Raw genomic sequence first — 17,408 nt, 5'->3', positions numbered from 1 at the left:
AATAATACAAATATTAGATGGCATAACTTCACTTTGTATCTCGCGATGTTAACGTGAATATAACATGAGAGCAATATTTTGAAATTCTTTTTCGGGAAGTCATTTTCAACAGCGTTACATGGAACTGAAAGCAGTCGGCCGACGCCTACTGGTTGGAGATTTTGGTAAGAGAATGATTCTTATTTACCATAAAAATGGATTTACTTCACCAGGTAAACATTTGCGTGGCTTAAGTTTAACGTATTCCTCTGACAGCGAGGTGTGATGTCCGACTTTAGAGCGAACAGACAAAGTATGTCGACCTAAGCTTTTAATGATGGAGGCAAGTTATGTGAAATGGCGGTGAATATGGCGAGAAGAAGGAAGTTGCATTATTTTTACTGCTCCTTGACCTCGGAGAAGCTAAACAAAAGATACTTACACATTAACAGGTTTAATGTCTTTGGAAACTATCGTAACTCAAGTATAATCTAGACTGTTAATAACTTTTAAAAACATCCAATCAAACATATAGAAGTAAAGTACAACTATTGGTAACTATAGACATATATGGCTGAAACTAATCGTCACTTAAAATGTTATTTTGTTTGTTGTCAGGTTGTATTTTTTGTTGCATTTGTTTGCCTTTTGGATCCATGTGTTGGTATTTAAAAATAACTGCAGTAAAATGCAACACAAAACATGAAACACGGCTATTAATCCAAATAACAATTACCAAAGATTCCTAAATGGTCCAGAATGGTCCTTATTGATTTCAGCTCTTATCTTCCACGTTCTCAAACGTTGATTGTTTGCACACTGTAGGTCACACATGCTATTTGTCCTCCTGCCTCTCCACACTGAGCAAACACATGCAGATCTGGACTGCCAGATCCTCCATGGCCCCAAGTCAAACTGCTGCTCTGCATTTAGGGGCTAAGCAGGCTTGGCCTCGCTCCATTCTCCCAACGAGAACCCAATGGTGTCCTGTCAGTCCGACTGTCATTCCTCCTTTCCTCTGCAAAACAGAGAGAAAATCCAGACAAGGCCAACATCTCCAAGAAAAAAGTAGGCCACCATTGCTGCTCAGCACTACAGTTTATTATAAAGTAATAAACATCAAACGCATGTCATATAACTAGTTATGAGAGCTACAAATCATACTGAAGTTTTGATATGTGTTGCTTTGTTATGTTGTGTGTTGTTCGGGGCGTTTGTAGCAGTGATACTTGAGTGATATGCTTTTGGTCTGCAAAATTCAAATGTGTTGCACATGTCGGGGTGCAAAAGCAGGAAGCGGTTGTCTGTTGTGAGGAAACACCCTTACTCAAGAAATACCCACAAATAATTTACGGCGCTTCACTATTTCCTTTTTGAAATGCACTGAAGCGTACTTATGAATAAGAAATGAAAACAACAGAAATGCGGTCCAACGCTGACACAATGTGCTCAGTATCTGACTTTGGAAGATGTCTGCTGTGTTTAATTCTTTCATTGACAAACCTTGATGCCATTGTAAATATTTATATGTGGAGGAACAAATCCCCCCCCCCCCAAAAAAAATGGCTTGTATAACTTTTTCCTCTATTCTTTGTAAAGATGTTCGACCCATCAGTGAGAGGGAAAAACACACAACTTCAGTGTGAGTGTATTTGCCAATGTAAAGGTGAAGATAAGTAGTGTGTTTATTCTTACGTTGGGTAAGATGGGAGAGCAGCAAGCACTTACGTCTACAGGCCGTGAGAATAGTTGTGAGAAAGTAACCAACGTTCCCTTCAGGAATGCTTGGATTTGAGTATTTTTGTTGCCAAGTTCAGGTTGAGTCCCCCTTAACTGTCCTTACTAAGAGCTTTGGTATTTGTTACTTTGAGTGGGTGTGCAGTGTAAGGAAGTGTCCGCTCTGGAGCCACCGTCTGCACTGCACCTTGGTCCAGTGTTAGATTAGACATTTACTTCATTGTTTGCTCATATTAACATGGAACTACATGAGGAGCTCTCTGCCCAGATGAACCACATATTTCCATAAGGAATCAGCGTTCAACACAATAAAATCAGTGCCATCTTTTATAATGAACGTGCTGTAGCTTTGTTAGTCACCAACATGCTTTTCTCTCCCTTAAATGGTTTATAACGGTGCCACTTAAGGGCTCCGTTATAAACCAAAGGGCCTTTTGTTATTAGTTTGTTATTAATAGTTTTTCCGATCATGTGCGGTAGTATGACGCGACACGTGACTCACATTTATCAGCCCCGAGCCGAGCGGCGTGCCGAGAAGGGACACACAAGAGCAACGGCAACGTTTCTTCACATTTCCTTCGACATTGTGGGTGTGTGCAGAAGTCACACACTCACAAAGTAAATGTGATCAACATGACACTTCTACTGCTGTTTCTACTTCCTTTATGTGTGATAGTTTGAAGTTGTACAGATCAAACCCATTAGAGTTTGGCCTTGCTGATAAAGATTAAGAAGCAGAGGTTGATTTGAAGGACAGCCATGAGATTGCATACCTCCACCAAGGCCCTACAGTCTCCAATTATGGCCCCATAGTGGTTTGTTGCGTATTTAACGGCGTTTTACTAAACTGATTCTTCAGGGTGGAGATCCGTAATGATTGAAGATCCATCAGATTTGTTTGCACTTTGCTCAGTCAGCATCATCTTGGCTCCATAATGGTGGCAGACGGACGTTTCCTTCCTTCTATGACCACTGTCTGAATCCAGAAAGATCACTGTTGGGGAATCAAATGTGTGCCTGATTGGATTTGTCTGGACTTTGTCACTGGTTTGTGAGAAATTGGCCCCACTAAACGGCCCCACTTGACCATCAAAGGCATAACCGTCGCATTTTAATCTTATTCGAGGGAAGAGGTCGAGTGTGTACGCCAGCCTGGTTAGAGGGAGAGGAGGAGGAGCGAGGGGATATGGGGAAGTGGAGATGTGTTTCCCATAAGTTATTGTCAGCCAGCTCCTCCTCCTCCTCCCCCCCCTGGCTGGCTCAGAGCCAAGATCAAGCAGAGCAGAAGAGTGCAGAGGAGGAGCGACAGTAGAGAGAATCAGACGCTGGATGGCGGGTAGACGGACTGCGCATCTACTGTCACTGTAAATTCTTACGGCTTCTTTAAAACATACACACTGGAGAGGGAAAGGCAGCATCTGTCGGTACGTGTTCGTTCCCCTCGGCAACATGCACACGAACACACACAGACACACACACCATCAGTTTTTTTTTGTGTTTAGATGTATCGCTGAGGGTTTGTTTCTATTTCCTCTTGGCTTGAATTCAATTAGGGTGTGGTGCAGAGCAGAGCTGTGTTTGGAGCACCGGTGTACACACACACACACACACACACACACACACACACACACACACACAGTTTTCAGTAGGAAGTGACAGTTGAATCGCCTCGTTGTAGATTTGTCTTGGAGCTCATGAAGTCCACACGTGAGGTAATGACAATACCGACGCCTAAAGGCCGGCGTTCTCTCAGCTGTAAGAATTTACTCACATTTGTTTTACTTGTAAGTTCACTTTACTTCTGGTCTGGATCACGACATTAACCGTCATGTTGCCTGTATCGTGTATCAGGAGAAAGCAGTGTGGGAGAAGCTGAGGTCAAGTGTAGCACAGACGCACTGATGCAACATTCTGCAACTGTCGTGCCAGAGTTCTGTTACAGCCAATCGACTCGGCGACCCTCTATTAACGACAATGACAGCACGGAACCACTGTGGAGTCTTAAGTGGAGTCTTTGTCGATCGCAGCTTCAGCTTAGCGCATTATTGGAAGTGTCGTTTTCTGGGGCCGATCCGCTCTTTCGTCAGGACACGCAGTCGACTTCCTCTGACTGAAACTCGCATTCATCTGCACGGTTGCAACTGTCAAAACAAGGCCGGGGTAGAGTTTCCTGCCTGATCTACCCACCAAGTTTCAGTGAATTTCCAATGATCGGGTTTCAGTTTTGAACGCTAACACGCCTGAGTTAAACACGTTCACCTTTTAAAGGAGCCGTAAAGAACGGGATCATTTTGCCTCGACACAAAAGCCTGCGTCGCTCTTGTTTTTACTGGGTGTGAAGTTGTGTGACAGGATTAAGGGTCACCTTAGGGTAGTCAAGTCTTGTTTGTTTACTGTCGGTGCCCATGGAAACACCAAAATAAACAGCTCTACTCTTCTTTGACGAGCCTGTTCGATGGCACACGTACGGGTCAACAGATGTGTCTTACTCTGCACAAATCATCTGATGTCAATGTGGGAAACAATTCATATTATCTTCACCTTGACATTGTTTATGATTGTTATCTGTATTTGTTTGTAGATCCAGTCAATAAGATGGGAGTGAGACAGAGGATTTTCAACTCGACCGCACCGTTTTCTGGGTCACCCCAAGCCGAACTGAAGGGCTCGTACTCAAGCTGCTCAGCTGCAGACCAGAAGACCGAGGAGGAGGAGGAGGAGGGGAAGGACAGCAAAATGGACTTCGCTTGTTTCAGTTTAATAAATAAACTGATAACACATGGGACCGCAGAACAAGTGGGAGAAATGCCATTGAAGAACTCTACCTTCATCGCTCAGGCCGAATGTAATTATGTCCTTTTGTTTTGAACGTTTTGAGAAGGGAGTAATTGTGCCTGGACAGAGAAATTGAACGTTAACTCTGTTCTCTCTTCAGGTGAAACCCAAGACTCGCAAGAATTCAGTCCATCCTGTTTTGGAAGCTCCTATGTTGCCTCCCCCAATTACTTCACCAGCAGGTATGACATTTCCTTGATAACAGCCATTTCGCCCATATTTATTACCATCCAGTGCTGAAAAGGATCGTTCCAAACGCGACGCACGTCTTTCCTCAGTCCGTCCTCAGAGCACAACAACGTGGCGTGCCCGACCACAGCGTCTATCCAGGAGCCCGGCAGCTCGCAGGGGCAGCTCAGCCCCAGGAAGAAGACCCGGAAGAGGCACAAGCGCAAGGAGAAGAAGAAAGGGGAGAAGAAGAAGAAGGAGAAGCATCGGCACAGGCACCGGCTGCGGTCTGGAGTCCCGGAGCAAGAAAGTGGAAGCACTCTGGTCCAGATCCAGGTGAAGACACCTAAACCATTAACAGTGTACAATCAAACACATGTAGAAGTAACACGGCACCAAGACATTGTATGTATGAGCCTCCTCAGGTGGGATGTTATGGTAAAAATAAGGGACTCCATTGAAAGGAATAGAGACATTTAGGTTTATTCAGCCCGTTTACTTGCTGATCGCCTTGTTTCTTCTCTTGCATCAACCAGGAGGAGCTGTCAGAGTCTCTTGGCGGGGGAAGCAGCCGCAGCACGTCTTGCTGTAGCAGCGTTGAAAGCTCAGACGTGCAGGACAGGGGGCCTCCTCTGTACAGACCACAGGTATACAGCAGGGGCTCGGGCTGTTGGGAGGACCAGGTGTGCAGGCCCCTGTCCAGTCTCCACTCCTACACGCAGGACAGCGACACCGACTCCTTAGGTAGCGGCGTGGGCGGGTACGAGTTGGCCCTCGCCGGCCTCAGGGGCAGCGTCAGTCAGGGGGAGCCGTGCTACGCTGGTCCCTTTTTCAAAGCTGTGGAGAGAGACGCCAGGGTAGAGGAAGAGGAGCTGTCAGAGGACGATTTCTTCAGCAACGAGGGAATCATCTTTTACAACAAAGTAGGTCCAGTTATATCACTGGATGAGCGGAACCGTGGTTCAAAAGGACGAGTTGCTCCATTAACTTGTTTCTCCCAATTCTCCCGTCAGAACATTCACCCTGTGGATTCAGAATACAAGGAAGGGAGAGAGTACAACATCTCCAGCTTCATCAAAGAAGGCTCCTACGGTGAAGTGCACAGCGCTCAGGACGCCAACACCGGCTTCAGATTCGCCGTCAAAAAGGTAGAAGGAACATCTCTCTCTCCCTCCCTCAATCCGCTTTTGCTGCTCTGCCTGATTGCTGACTGATCTTGTGTCTGGCCGTTCTCTCCCAGATCGCCCTAAAGAGGTTCAACAGTGAGGAGGTGGGTGCGTGGAGTGCCCTCAGATCTCCCCGTGTGGTGGAACTCTTCGGAGTGGTCCGAGAGGGGCCCAACGTCGTCCTGCTGATGGACCACAAATCTGGTAAACAAGCACATTTACACACACACTGTATATTTGTCAGTAAACGTGACTACTGTTGAGCGTGAAAGGGCGGAAACTCTGGGGTGAGACGTAGAGAGTTAAGTGCAAACGTGTGTAGGTGCAACATAAGTATATTAAAGTTCAAGCCTGGTTGTAATTAAGTGTTTGGTGGGCGGGAGCAGAATGCCAGGGTTTACCGTCGAGCCTGCTTTGAAAGGTTGCGGTCTGAATTCGGCCAAACGTGATGTGATCCCTGCTTGTACGCCCTTGTGTTTGTCTTCACCCCTGACCTGCGTGTGGGTTCCAGGTTCTCTGGGCCAGCTGATCGTGGACCGGGGTCGTCTGCCAGAGGACCTGAGCCTCCACTACCACGGGCAAATCCTCACAGCTCTGGAGCATCTGGTGAAAAGAAAAGTGGTGCATCTGGATATAAAAGGTAGGTGTGTTCAGGGCCTACATGTGCAGAACGTCTCGTTAACTCAATTACCAGAGCCGTTAATTTCCTGAATGTGTCTTGACAGATACGGCACACTGAGATTTTTGCGTCATGCAGACTCAGTGACATCATCCTTATTGATTTATCTGGGGTATTTGCAAACTCAGCGACCCGGGCCGTGGAAAGAGTAGCTGTTAGTATTTTACGAGCCGTGTTTAGAGTGATAGATTGTGTTATGTGACGACACGTCGGTTGTTAAGACAAACAAAAGTGAGAGATCAGATATTCACACAGATATTGGCACCAGGCCCAAACGCACTCTCGATTTGAGATTTTAAAACGGTGATCACACTCATCTGTCGACCGAGAGAACGACAGAAAGTGTTAGTTTGACTTTGACTTGTTGTGTCTCCTGGCTGAGAGCAAGAACAAACAGAGACAATGAGAGCTGTAATTAGTTCCCATCAAAGACCTTTAGTGTCTTCTCGCAGCTGTTGTGTTGACTATAAGTGTCATAGATGCCGTCTAGATTTGATCTCTGGCACCTGTGTTGTGAAACCAGACCGCAGAAAAGGCGACGGGCTGGGAATTTCCCACAGTGTGACTCACCGCTGCTCTGGAGCCACGGCGCATGTGCACACTGTCATGAGGGCGAGAGAGAGCAAGAGAGAGAGGGGGGGGGATGGTAGGAGGAGCAGGAAGCAGTGAGGTAGAGAAAGGGGTGAGGCTACACGGAGGAAGATGGCAGAAGACAGAAAAAAAAGCAAATGGAAAAAAGGAGAGAGAGAGAGAGAAAGAGAAAACAGGAAGAGTTAGAGCAGAGCCGAACGTCAGACAGATGCCGGAAGGCAGACAAACAAGACGAGGCTGTGGAAGCTCAGGCGCCACCTTGTGTCTGCAGAGCCTCAGAAACACAAGGGAGCAGTGTGTTCTGTGTGTTCTGTGTGTTCTGTCAGCCCGCTCCTGTCTCAGCTGTCACTCCACATCCGTACAGCTGCTGTCCCACACTGTAACATCACTATTTACACTGATTTAGCTCCGAGGACATTTTTTGTGTCTGTTGAAGATTCCCTGTCGTCAACTTTGTCATCACTGAACTTACAATAAAGTTCTGACCCAAACCCATTCATGGCTCTGAGCTGTCAGTGTAGCATCACGTCTGCCTTCTTCCCCCCCACAGCTGACAATGTGTTGCTGTCCGAGGACGGGAGAGACGCGTTCCTGTGTGACTTCGGACACGCGGAGAGACTCGACAACCACGGCCAGAGCCTCAGCGGGTCCAGAGGTAAATACTGTGTGAGGGCCCGCGTTCAGAGGTCTGCATGTGCTGCGCGTGTGCTCCAGTCTGACCCCCTCCATGTCTCCGTGTCATGCAGATCTGAAAGGCACAGAGACTCACATGGCCCCTGAGATTGTGAAGGGGGAACCTCGCGGAGCCAAAGCAGATGTGTGGAGCAGCTGCTGTGTGTTACTGCACATGCTCAACGGGTGTCAGCCTTGGACGCGATACTACACCTGTAGACTTTACCTGAAGGTAGTCTTCACAGCCATGCATAGACGCGCTACCTGCTGCTGCTTTGGTGAAGATGAGAAAGTTGACCCCCTCGCTTGTCCGTGTTGTCGTTGTTACAGATTGCTAACAAACCTCCGCCTCTGAGAGAGATTCCACCGGACTGCAGTCTGCTCACGGCTGACGTCATCAAGGCGGGACTGCAGAAGGACCCGATGAAGAGAGCGTCGGCATCTGATCTGAGGGAAAGAGCGGCCATGGCTCTGAAAGAAGGTAAGCAAAGCCGCACCGCAATGTTCCTCATGTGCTTATTCGCACGTATGTAAAGAGTTTAAGCCACAGTGTTTGGTTTATGTGACTGCAGTGGGAGGACTCAGAAGCTCAGTTGATGGACCCTACACAGAGCCCCTCTACACAGTCAAGCAACCTTCCAACCTCCTGCAACACATCCATAGCAGCGTCGACTCTAACGATGAAGAAACAGACAAGACATCGCTGACGCCAGAGAAGGTGAAGGAACACGGCAGGAATGACGAAGACAAGAGAGCTGATTCTGAATGGGAGTCGCAACAAGGCTCGCCTCTCCGTCTTCAACCGCTGATCTCTGAGACGGACCACAAGATGAGCAACGTCACCACCACCACCGTGTCTGAACTTGAGCTGCGCAAACTGGAGCGAGGTCAGATTTCTCTCGGCGTTCGGCACGTCCTCCTCGCGGTGAACTCGCCGCGCGACTGAACTCTTCTATTCTTCCTGTTTGTGTGCAGATTTCTACCTGAGCAGTCTCTCTCAGCTGCACTCTGCTGAGATGCAGGAGCAGCTCTTGTCTTGTCTCAGCAGTGACTGTTACTCCAGTCGGGAGCCGTGGGACAAAAGGGTAAACCATGATGGATCCTTCCCTACATGACATGAAACAGGGAAAGAATGAGACACTATCCATGTATCCAGTTCTTAGTGTTTGGCTAACGTTGCTGTGGTCTACTTGCCTCTTCCAGGACTCTGGCCGCTGGTCTCTGAGCCCAGGAGATGACTTCAGCTCAGGCGTGTTCTCTAGCAACAGTCAACCAGATGTCCAGGTGTTCAGTATGGATTTACTGGGACACAGACCTCTCCCACCACCCTGCTGTTTTGAGGGTGAGAAAGGAAAACATGTTTTCTTTACAAATTCTGAACACTGTGCCAAGCTCTCAGTGATGTCACATTCATAACACATGTCCCTACTTGTGTGACATAGGTGTGGACGTGTGCATCAGAGACTTTAAAAGGAGAAGCATCCGGATCAGAGAGACTCGCCGGGTGAAAGTTGGCCACATCGCCACTGGAATCAGCGACCAGGTGGGAGCTTGTTGCCTCACACAGTGGTTTCTTTCCATGTTTGTGTCCCAGTCGCCGTCGACAACTCGTTGATACTTGTATCAAGCTTCTGTGTCTCTCTTCCCTGTAGATTTCTGAGAGAGCTTTCACCCTGGAGACCCAGCAGGGCCGGCACATCGGCCACGATGAGGAGGTGCACGAGTCGGGGCTGGAGCTGTGCTGTGTGTCTGCTCCAGACTTCAGCCCTGCCTGGCAGTGGAGGATCAGAGATGGAATGCTGGAGACCAGATAGAGCACAACCCTGCCACAGTGTCACCTGTCAGACCAGTGTACAGGCTGCCCAATGCTGATTTGAAATGTTTGCCACGTGCCTTTTTAGTAGTCATGCCCATTTTAATGTTGTTGTCAGGGACAATCATGTCACTTTTTGTCGTGAAAGAGTTTAGAAATATAATGAAATCAATGAGCCAATGTGATGTTTACATATTATACATTTACTTACAGCTGACGTACAATAAAGTAAATAAACCATCAATACCAACTACATCTCTGTTATTCTGTTATTCATAGCTCAGACTCTCCTCCTGTGCCTCCAAAGGACACGAGAGACCAATATCTAGTGTTTACACTGTTACAGCGCAAAAGGACGAGTCTGTTTATAGTTGATTATACTTATTACTTATACAATGAGTGCCAATTGTATATTTGATTTGTTTCTCAAAGTATTAAATATATACGACATATCTCTCATTACATGAGAGGATACCCCCACCCACTCCAAACTAAGCAAGGTTGAACCTGTCGAATATGGTCCTTGTTGCCGGGGTGATCATGTAGATGTGGCAGGATGACGTTGAGTCTGAAGATATTTATTATCCTCATTACACCATACAGTGTGACTGCAAAGAGACTTTCGGGGAGACATGAAACTAATTTCAGTTTCACAAATGTAATACAAAATTTGAAAATTTCAGAATATCATAGTTGTCATTGTAAAAAAAAAAAACACCAAGGCACTGACAAACAAGACCAGTAGAAAAGCCTGCAGCTTTCTAAAGAAGTACTTCAAATATAAGTGTAAAGGTGACATTATACTACTGCTCCTTAGAAAGATAACAGATCTAGATCATTGGAAACAGCTTCTTCTTTCCTTAAAGGGACAGAACCGACTCATGAAAGCAAACATCCTCCCCCAGTGAACTTCCATCCTTAGCCTTCTGCCATCACCATGTCTGAACGTCTTGATCAATACATATTGTATGAGAATCACCCCCATTGTTATGAGCAGGTGGTCATGACGCTCATGGTCTTTCAATGGGTGCACCCTTCAAAGTAAAAGGTGGAACCTTCTGAATGTTCCTTGTTAGTGTCGATCATGTAGATGTGGCAGGATGACAGTGAGTCTTAAAATATTTATTTTCCTTATTACACCATACAGTGTGACTGCAAAGAGATTTCCAGGGAGACTTGTATCTTATTTCAGCTTCTACAAATGTATACAAAATGTGAAAATTTGAGAATATCAAAGCCAAAGTAAAAAAAAAAAAAAAAACAGCCAAACAAACACCAAGGCACTGACAAACAAGAACGGTATAAAAGCTGGTTGCTCTGTGAATTAGTTTGAGTAACTCATCGAATACAGTACTAAGCTTAAGTGAGGTAAGCATCTGTGAATGATGCCACAGAGCAACATCTCCCCAAGACCCCAGCAAGTGTCCCTGACCAGCGTAGCTCCGATTTCAACAAGGAAAGAACAAAGGCAGAACTAACAGGTGGTGGCCGCGTTAAGTCAGTGGCCTCAATGCCCAACAGTACATTAAATCTTACCACAGAATGACTTTATTCATCTTACTATGAACGTTCTGTTGTTGATTGTGTGTCCTTTAAAGCAAGTTGATGTACACAAGTCCCTGCTGTGACACTTGAAGTCAGGCAGGTTCAGGGTGCGAAGGACATCAGCTACTTTTTTCCAGATTTGTCCACCTCAACACGTTTGCCAGCAGAGTTACAAGAGTGAACAATCAAGAATACATATGAAAACGGATCGGATAAGATTGATGGAGAGATTGGGAAGCTGGAATGAGCAAAAGAAGAGTATAAAGCAAAACAACCCACAGAAGAAACTGTAAACTTCAACTCAACTTGTAGAAGCAGAGAGGAAAAATATTTCAGCAATTATGGCAGAACAAAGATCGCAGGGATATCTTCGTACCCAAGTAAAAAATAAATTAATAAAAATGTTTTTCCCGCTGGGGCCCCGACTCTCTGTCCGGTCTGCTGTGCGTGTTGTCGTGCACTGCTCACACACGCAGTGGCACAGAAATGATGGTTCCAACTGTTCAGTCCAGCGTCCAAGATTACACATGAATGGAAGGCGGGAGTGAAGATTGGTTCCTCAGGTTCACATGCACCTTCTTTCAGTCCAATGTGTTCACTCCGACACGGCCTCTCCTTTTAGATGCTCCTTCATCTTGGCCTCGCTCCCGTCCTGGTTCCCCCTCCCTCGCACGTCTTCCTGTCACCAAATCCAGCCGCTCTTCCACCCTTCACATCTTGCGAATGACGATAACGGCAGTGAGAACACCGGCTAAGAAGATGGCGACGGTCTGCCATGTGGGAGTGCCAAAATGAGAACGGATGCCCTCCTAAAGATCGTGAATGAAAATGGACAAATGTGACTATGTGTTAATGACTAATAACAACACATAAGTGATCCCACAGTTAACTTCAGATGCTTACCCAGCCTCCTTGCTCGCTGATCCAGTTGATCACATTTTCACGGAGGTAATCCAATGTCCAAGAGATTATTTTTCTAATGATATCAGGAATGTGAGTCACTAGAGCCTGAAACAGAAAGGGTGAGAGGAACATTTGTCAAACTTAAGCTCATTAATATCTTTGACATTGTTAAGGCTAAGTGTTACCGCGAATAATGCCGATTTACCACTCAGGTGGCGGTGGCCATGGTAACACATCTAGGGCCTCAACTGATAATAAAGCGACAATAAGACTGATTCACTCACTTTGATGACCAGTCGACAAGCAAAGTAGAAAAGTGCAACCACTCGGCCCCAGTTGAACTTTCCATCGGAAAAGATCTCAAAGGCAACTTTCAGGAAGACGTCTTTAGTGGGACTCAGGTTGGGATCCTTTATCATCCTGGGAAAGACGTAGGAAGGACAATAAGGGCTTTGATGTAGTGATGTAGTAATGACTGCTGACATACTGTGATTCATAACACTTCCAACATGTTTTTAAGGAGTTTTCCTGTGTTGTTATGGAGATTGGACCCATTGATGTGAGGGGCTGTAAAGGGATCATTGGGATTTACAAACAAACTGGACCCAGATGCTGCTCAGATCCAGTTCTAGATGTCGCACCTTTGGAGTTCTACGTGGCCGTCCAGCTCGTCTCCGATCTGCTGCAGGCACTGGCCCAGTTTCTTGTGCGTTGGGTTACACAGTTCTGCAGCCCCCAGCTGTGCCCGGGTCACCTCCATCTTACAGTCTCCATGCCTCTGAACCCGCTCATAAATAAAGCTACACGAACAGAAACAATAAAGACACGACTTTAAAAAAGAAGAAGAAACAATAACATTCATGAGGAGAGGATGGATCTGCTGATGTACTTACTCTTTTAACAAAACAGCTCCCAACTCCAGTATCTGATCTCGACCGTTTCCTGAAATGCAAAGGTCACGTCAGTGTTTGTTCTGAATCATTTGAATACATATTCGTGTTTTACAGCCACACTAGAAGGTCAACATCATCATTTTCTAAACAAGTACCACGAAAAAACGCGGACAGAGTGTGAAGTCGGTGTAATACGCGGATATGCGCTTTGTTATCCCAAGACGCAGTTAGTCGACGACCCGGCCATCAAGATCAGATAACTAACACATCGATTAGACATTTGAACTTGAAATGACGTTTCCCGGTATCAATGTGTAAGCAAAACCGAGCGGCTATCGAGCTAGCTAACACAACGAACCGAAAGCTAAGAAATAGCCGAGAAAGTGCCAATGCTAGCTAAAAGTAAGCAAACAGGCTACAACCGCGAGACAAGTTAGATAGTTAGTGACAGTGTCAGAAAGTGCGTGTGTGGGGGGATGTGAAACACACTGTCACAGTCAGTCTAGCTGTACAATGTCACTCATGTCTGCTATTACCTTGGCCACCTCCTCCCGGTGTCGCTGCCATCTTGTTTTCTGTTATGATGTTAAATGTAATCATGGGAAGGAGCTGCTTGTTCTTCTTCCTTTCGTTTTAAGGCGGTTGGCGAATGACATAATGGTGTATGTACCGCCCCCTAAGGGATGGGGGTGTGGCTACAGATAAACTCAGGAGGATTTGTGAAGTCTTCAGACGATAAAGAAAGATTAAAGATTATATCTTTTTATTTTGTCAATCGAAAACTTGAGAATTTGAAAGCCCAGTTATATTAGTGTATTCTGGGATTCTGTTAGCTGTGTACGGTTTCGTCTTTATTTCCACAGGACATCATCATTGGCAAATGATTCCTTATCTATGCCCCCTGGAATGTGTGCAAAGGTGAACGAAGGTGTGTAAAAAATTTATATATAGTAAGATGTTAATTATATAAACATTTTGAAGGTTTAGCTCATCAAAAGTAATACGTGGGGGTATTTTTCTCTCTTTTTCTAAAGATATAGCTAGAGTTTGTGTGGCGTCACTTCCTGTGCTCGGTGTTTTCCGGCCGTCGCGCGCATGAAAGGCCCTCTTTGCGACTTGGCTGACCAAGATGGCGGATGCACAAGTACGTCTAAGGGAGCGGCGTGTAGAATTTTATATCGATATCTATGCTTTTGTTTAACATTTTACTCGCGTTATTTGAAAGAAATGCAGTTGTATGCGCACAATATCCATGGCTAGGTCATTCAAACTACAATCGGAATCGTCATGGCGTAGTTTGAGTTGCCTCTTCACATAGCCGCGTGTAACGCAAGACTAGCTGTGATGCTATTGAGGTTAGCTTAGCCTGCTTAGCGTTACAATTTAGCAGGCTGACGCTTTTTCTGGCCTTTAGTTTTCTTTTAATTGCACATGTTACTATGTATTTTGAGCCACGATGATTTGGTGACATTATAGCCGACCTAATTGAGTTTTAATCGAAATGTGAAGCCAATGATGAACAAACTAGGCCCGGCGACAGCACACGGATTGAGATGTAGTTCAGGGAAGTGAGTACAATATATTCCTTTTCGAAGATCTAAACATTCTTTCCTCATTGTTCTACAGACCGAGAGGGCTTATCAAAAGCAGCCCACCATCTTCCAGAACAAGAAGCGTGTTCTTGCTGTTGAAGGGGGCAAGGAAGTTAAGGAGAAGCTCCCCCGCTACCACAAGAGCGTCGGGCTCGGCTTCAAAACTCCAAGAGAGGTAAAGGATGACTCTGACAATCAGAAACAGTTTGGAAGCGTTTGACTTACGGCTAGTGGATCTGCAAATGATGTTTTCTCACGATGGTCTTCCAAGCCCACAGGGTTGTGACGATAGTGCCTATTGGCTTTACTGATGCAGATAAAGGTGCCTGAAATGACACCAAATGTATTCGCAAGTTAATAAAGCTGGAAGCTGCTTTGAATAAATAGTGCTACTGGGTACAAACCACTATTCCGATCTATTTAACCTTTATTTCTTAATGCAGCCATGTGGTTGTGATTGCAATTTATTTAGGTTAAGAATTGTTAATGTGTAGACAATGTACTGTAGAACATTTTGTATTTAATGTGTATATATTCAGCACTTGTGTAGCAAGATATTTGTTTATTTATTGGCATTAAAAACTCAAAACTGTAACATTGGTCTGAACCTGGGCTGATTCAGTTGAGTGTGGTGTAATATAAAGCATGAATCCTCTTGTCTTACAGGCGATCGATGGCACTTACATTGACAAAAAATGTCCCTTCACTGGGGACGTCTCCATCCGTGGCCGTATCCTCTCTGGTCAGTGTTAAAGTCAGTTTGTATGTCGTTAAGAACATTTAAAGCTCTTTTGAACTGTTAGGGCTGCAGTACAGAGATCCTGACTGGTGCTTTCTCAGTCAAATGTATCAAACACCCTCCTCCCAATGTGACAACTGTTACAACAAATGGTCACTTAATAGGTTTTGTCTGCTTTTCAAACATGGCACCAGTTGGTTTTGATGCATGTTGTCTGCTCTGTTAGTGCAGGGCGAGCAGAGGAGACTGCAAACTCTTGAGTTAACGGCTTTAATGCCTGCTGGCTACAAATGATGTTTTTCTCACGATGGTCTTCCAAACCTTTCAGGTTGTGACGACAGTGCCAAATGGCAACACTGATGTGGCTTTACTTCAATGTTTACATCAAATGATTTGCATTCTGTGTCGTGTCCATTTTTAATTTTCCTTTTTGTGTGTAATTCAAAGGTGTGGTAACTAAAATGAAGATGCAGAGGACCATCGTTATCAGACGCGACTACCTGCATTACATTCGCAAGTACAACCGTTTTGAGAAGAGGCACAAGAACCTGTCGGTCCATCTGTCACCTTGCTTCAGGTATTTAACCCCCTCCTGTCACCTGACTGAAGAAGTTAAGCAAATGTTTGAATATAAAAATGTATTGTAAATGTAGTACAGCGTCTTAAACCCTGTCTTCCATGAATCACATTGAGCCTTTGTGATCTCAGTAGAAGAGCAAATTGTTTTCCTGCAAATGATGTTTTCTCACGATGGTCTTCCAAGCTCATGAAGCTGTGACGACACCGCCTTATGGCAACACTGATGCAGCTCCACCTCTTGACACATCTGTCTGACAGCAGCGCCGCCATCACGCCTAATTATTCACACCCCACTCTGCTTTTTCTACAGAGACGTTACTGTTGGCGATATCGTGACCGTCGGAGAGTGCCGACCCCTCAGCAAGACTGTAAGGTTCAATGTCCTCAAGGTCACAAAGGCTGCTGGAGCCAAGAAGCAGTTCCAGAAGTTTTAGATCTGAAGTGATTGAACATGAAGACTGTCCAATAAAAAACTTTTGTTCAAATTTCTGTCTGCTGCACCAAGTTTGTCTGAAATGTGTGTGAGTGTGAAACATCAGTGGGCTGGGTTGAGGTGCTAAGCTAAGTGCGCACAGGAAACTAAACTGTTGCAGAGTCAAACTTTGATAGAGACGCAAAGAAACGCGCATGCGCACACTCAAACATCAAACCGCGTAGTGCTCGATGACGTCGGTGTGCGGTTGTGTCATGGAATCCTATAAATGAGAATTTCCCCCGATTATTTATCAACGGTGTAAACGGGATGCTGCGGAGCGAGAGGACGACGGTCGGGATTTCTTTCGGAGAGCAGCTGGTCTGCGCCTCCTGCGGCAAGCCTGCACAAACCATCATCGTCCGGGTCAAATATCTGTACACACACTCACCTGAAGACGTTCAACACCGAAGACAGCAGGAGAGATCGGTGTGTCTGCGCCTCAGACCTCCTCTGAAGCTCCCTGGAGAAACCGCCGACGAAGCTCCAGACACCTCCTCAGTCTCTGTGCTCCAGAGAATGTTCTCTTCCGTCTCTGAGCGGGTTCGGCCCATAGTCAGTTCAGTTTCAGACACGGTTCGGAGATTGGTTTACGGACAGGTAGATCTGCACGCGGCTCCAGTTAAAGTCGGTCGGCGTCGGAAGCGGCGCAGGTGCAGATAAACTGAACTTTACACGTGTGTGTGTTTGGATAAAGTGACCCGGGTCTCAGTCCAGTGAGGGACATCGCTGCTCCGGCTCCACTACATGACACAAAGTCATCCACGGCTGCTCGGATTGCAGTGCGTCAATTATGCGAGCGCCTGAAATGGATGACGTTGATGTCCAGGTGTGTGTTTTAAGAAAATGAAACATCAGCGGGGCAGTTGCGTCATAGAACTTTATAAAATCACGACAGGCCGAACATTTCATACTTCCGTCGAACATTTCGTTCAGTTTTCTGTTACAGCGACGAGAATATTTGATTGATTGAAAGACGCTTCAGCAAATGTTTCCTTCGCTTTTTGCTACGGCAGGGAGGCTGTTCTCCTCTGTGTCCCAGGTG

The 17,408-nt window shown here is 45.9% G+C and overlaps 3 protein-coding genes and 3 non-coding genes across 12 annotated transcripts; 5 read left to right on the top strand and 1 right to left on the bottom strand.

The window, feature by feature from the left end:
• Positions 1-106: 106 nt before the first annotated feature.
• Positions 107-9,884, top strand: map3k14a (mitogen-activated protein kinase kinase kinase 14a). Of its 7 annotated transcripts, XM_076143945.1 has the most exons (17): positions 136-164; positions 805-1,047; positions 4,298-4,561; positions 4,652-4,733; positions 4,830-5,055; positions 5,256-5,642; positions 5,733-5,867; positions 5,960-6,089; positions 6,397-6,525; positions 7,706-7,810; positions 7,902-8,059; positions 8,158-8,308; positions 8,400-8,714; positions 8,803-8,912; positions 9,031-9,169; positions 9,270-9,370; positions 9,480-9,884. In XM_076143945.1, the coding sequence occupies exons 2-17, from the start codon at positions 852-854 to the stop codon at positions 9,639-9,641; spliced, it is 2,790 nt and encodes a 929-aa protein (XP_076000060.1). In that variant the 5' UTR covers positions 136-164; positions 805-851; the 3' UTR covers positions 9,642-9,884. The 7 variants fall into 7 exon arrangements, with proteins under 7 accessions (XP_076000062.1, XP_076000060.1, XP_076000063.1 ...); XM_076143947.1 differs by lacking the exon at positions 805-1,047 and having other exon boundaries at positions 107-164; XM_076143948.1 differs by lacking the exon at positions 805-1,047 and having other exon boundaries at positions 164-212.
• An 863-nt stretch (positions 9,885-10,747) lies between these two features.
• Positions 10,748-13,628, bottom strand: LOC142993330 (apoptosis regulator BAX-like). Its single transcript, XM_076143953.1, has 6 exons — positions 13,518-13,628; positions 12,982-13,030; positions 12,730-12,888; positions 12,373-12,508; positions 12,089-12,193; positions 10,748-11,994 (listed from the first exon to the last, which is right to left on the bottom strand). Exons 1-6 carry the CDS (start codon positions 13,579-13,581, stop codon positions 11,896-11,898), a joined length of 612 nt encoding a protein of 203 aa, XP_076000068.1. The 5' UTR covers positions 13,582-13,628; the 3' UTR covers positions 10,748-11,895.
• A 388-nt stretch (positions 13,629-14,016) lies between these two features.
• rps11 (ribosomal protein S11) lies at positions 14,017-16,376 on the top strand. Its single transcript, XM_076143954.1, has 5 exons — positions 14,017-14,125; positions 14,608-14,748; positions 15,240-15,315; positions 15,760-15,889; positions 16,202-16,376. The coding sequence occupies exons 1-5, from the start codon at positions 14,111-14,113 to the stop codon at positions 16,323-16,325; spliced, it is 486 nt and encodes a 161-aa protein (XP_076000069.1). The 5' UTR covers positions 14,017-14,110; the 3' UTR covers positions 16,326-16,376.
• Positions 14,811-14,893, top strand: LOC142993841 (small nucleolar RNA SNORD35). The gene has a single exon (XR_012961301.1). It is a non-coding gene; the product is annotated as a small nucleolar RNA SNORD35 (small nucleolar RNA).
• On the top strand, positions 15,598-15,681 carry LOC142993842 (small nucleolar RNA SNORD35). The gene has a single exon (XR_012961302.1). It is a non-coding gene; the product is annotated as a small nucleolar RNA SNORD35 (small nucleolar RNA).
• Positions 16,042-16,124, top strand: LOC142993843 (small nucleolar RNA SNORD35). The gene has a single exon (XR_012961303.1). It is a non-coding gene; the product is annotated as a small nucleolar RNA SNORD35 (small nucleolar RNA).
• Positions 16,377-17,408: the final 1,032 nt, after the last annotated feature.

The sequence above is a fragment of the Genypterus blacodes genome, unplaced genomic scaffold, assembly GCF_046128005.1.
Source record: "Genypterus blacodes isolate CSIRO-AG114 ecotype Tasmania unplaced genomic scaffold, CSIRO-AGI_Gbla_v1 ptg000028l_1, whole genome shotgun sequence".
NCBI classification, from domain to species: Eukaryota; Metazoa; Chordata; class Actinopteri; order Ophidiiformes; family Ophidiidae; genus Genypterus; species Genypterus blacodes.
The sequence above is the reverse complement of the archived record's forward strand: the minus strand, read 5'-3'. Positions and strand labels throughout refer to the sequence as shown.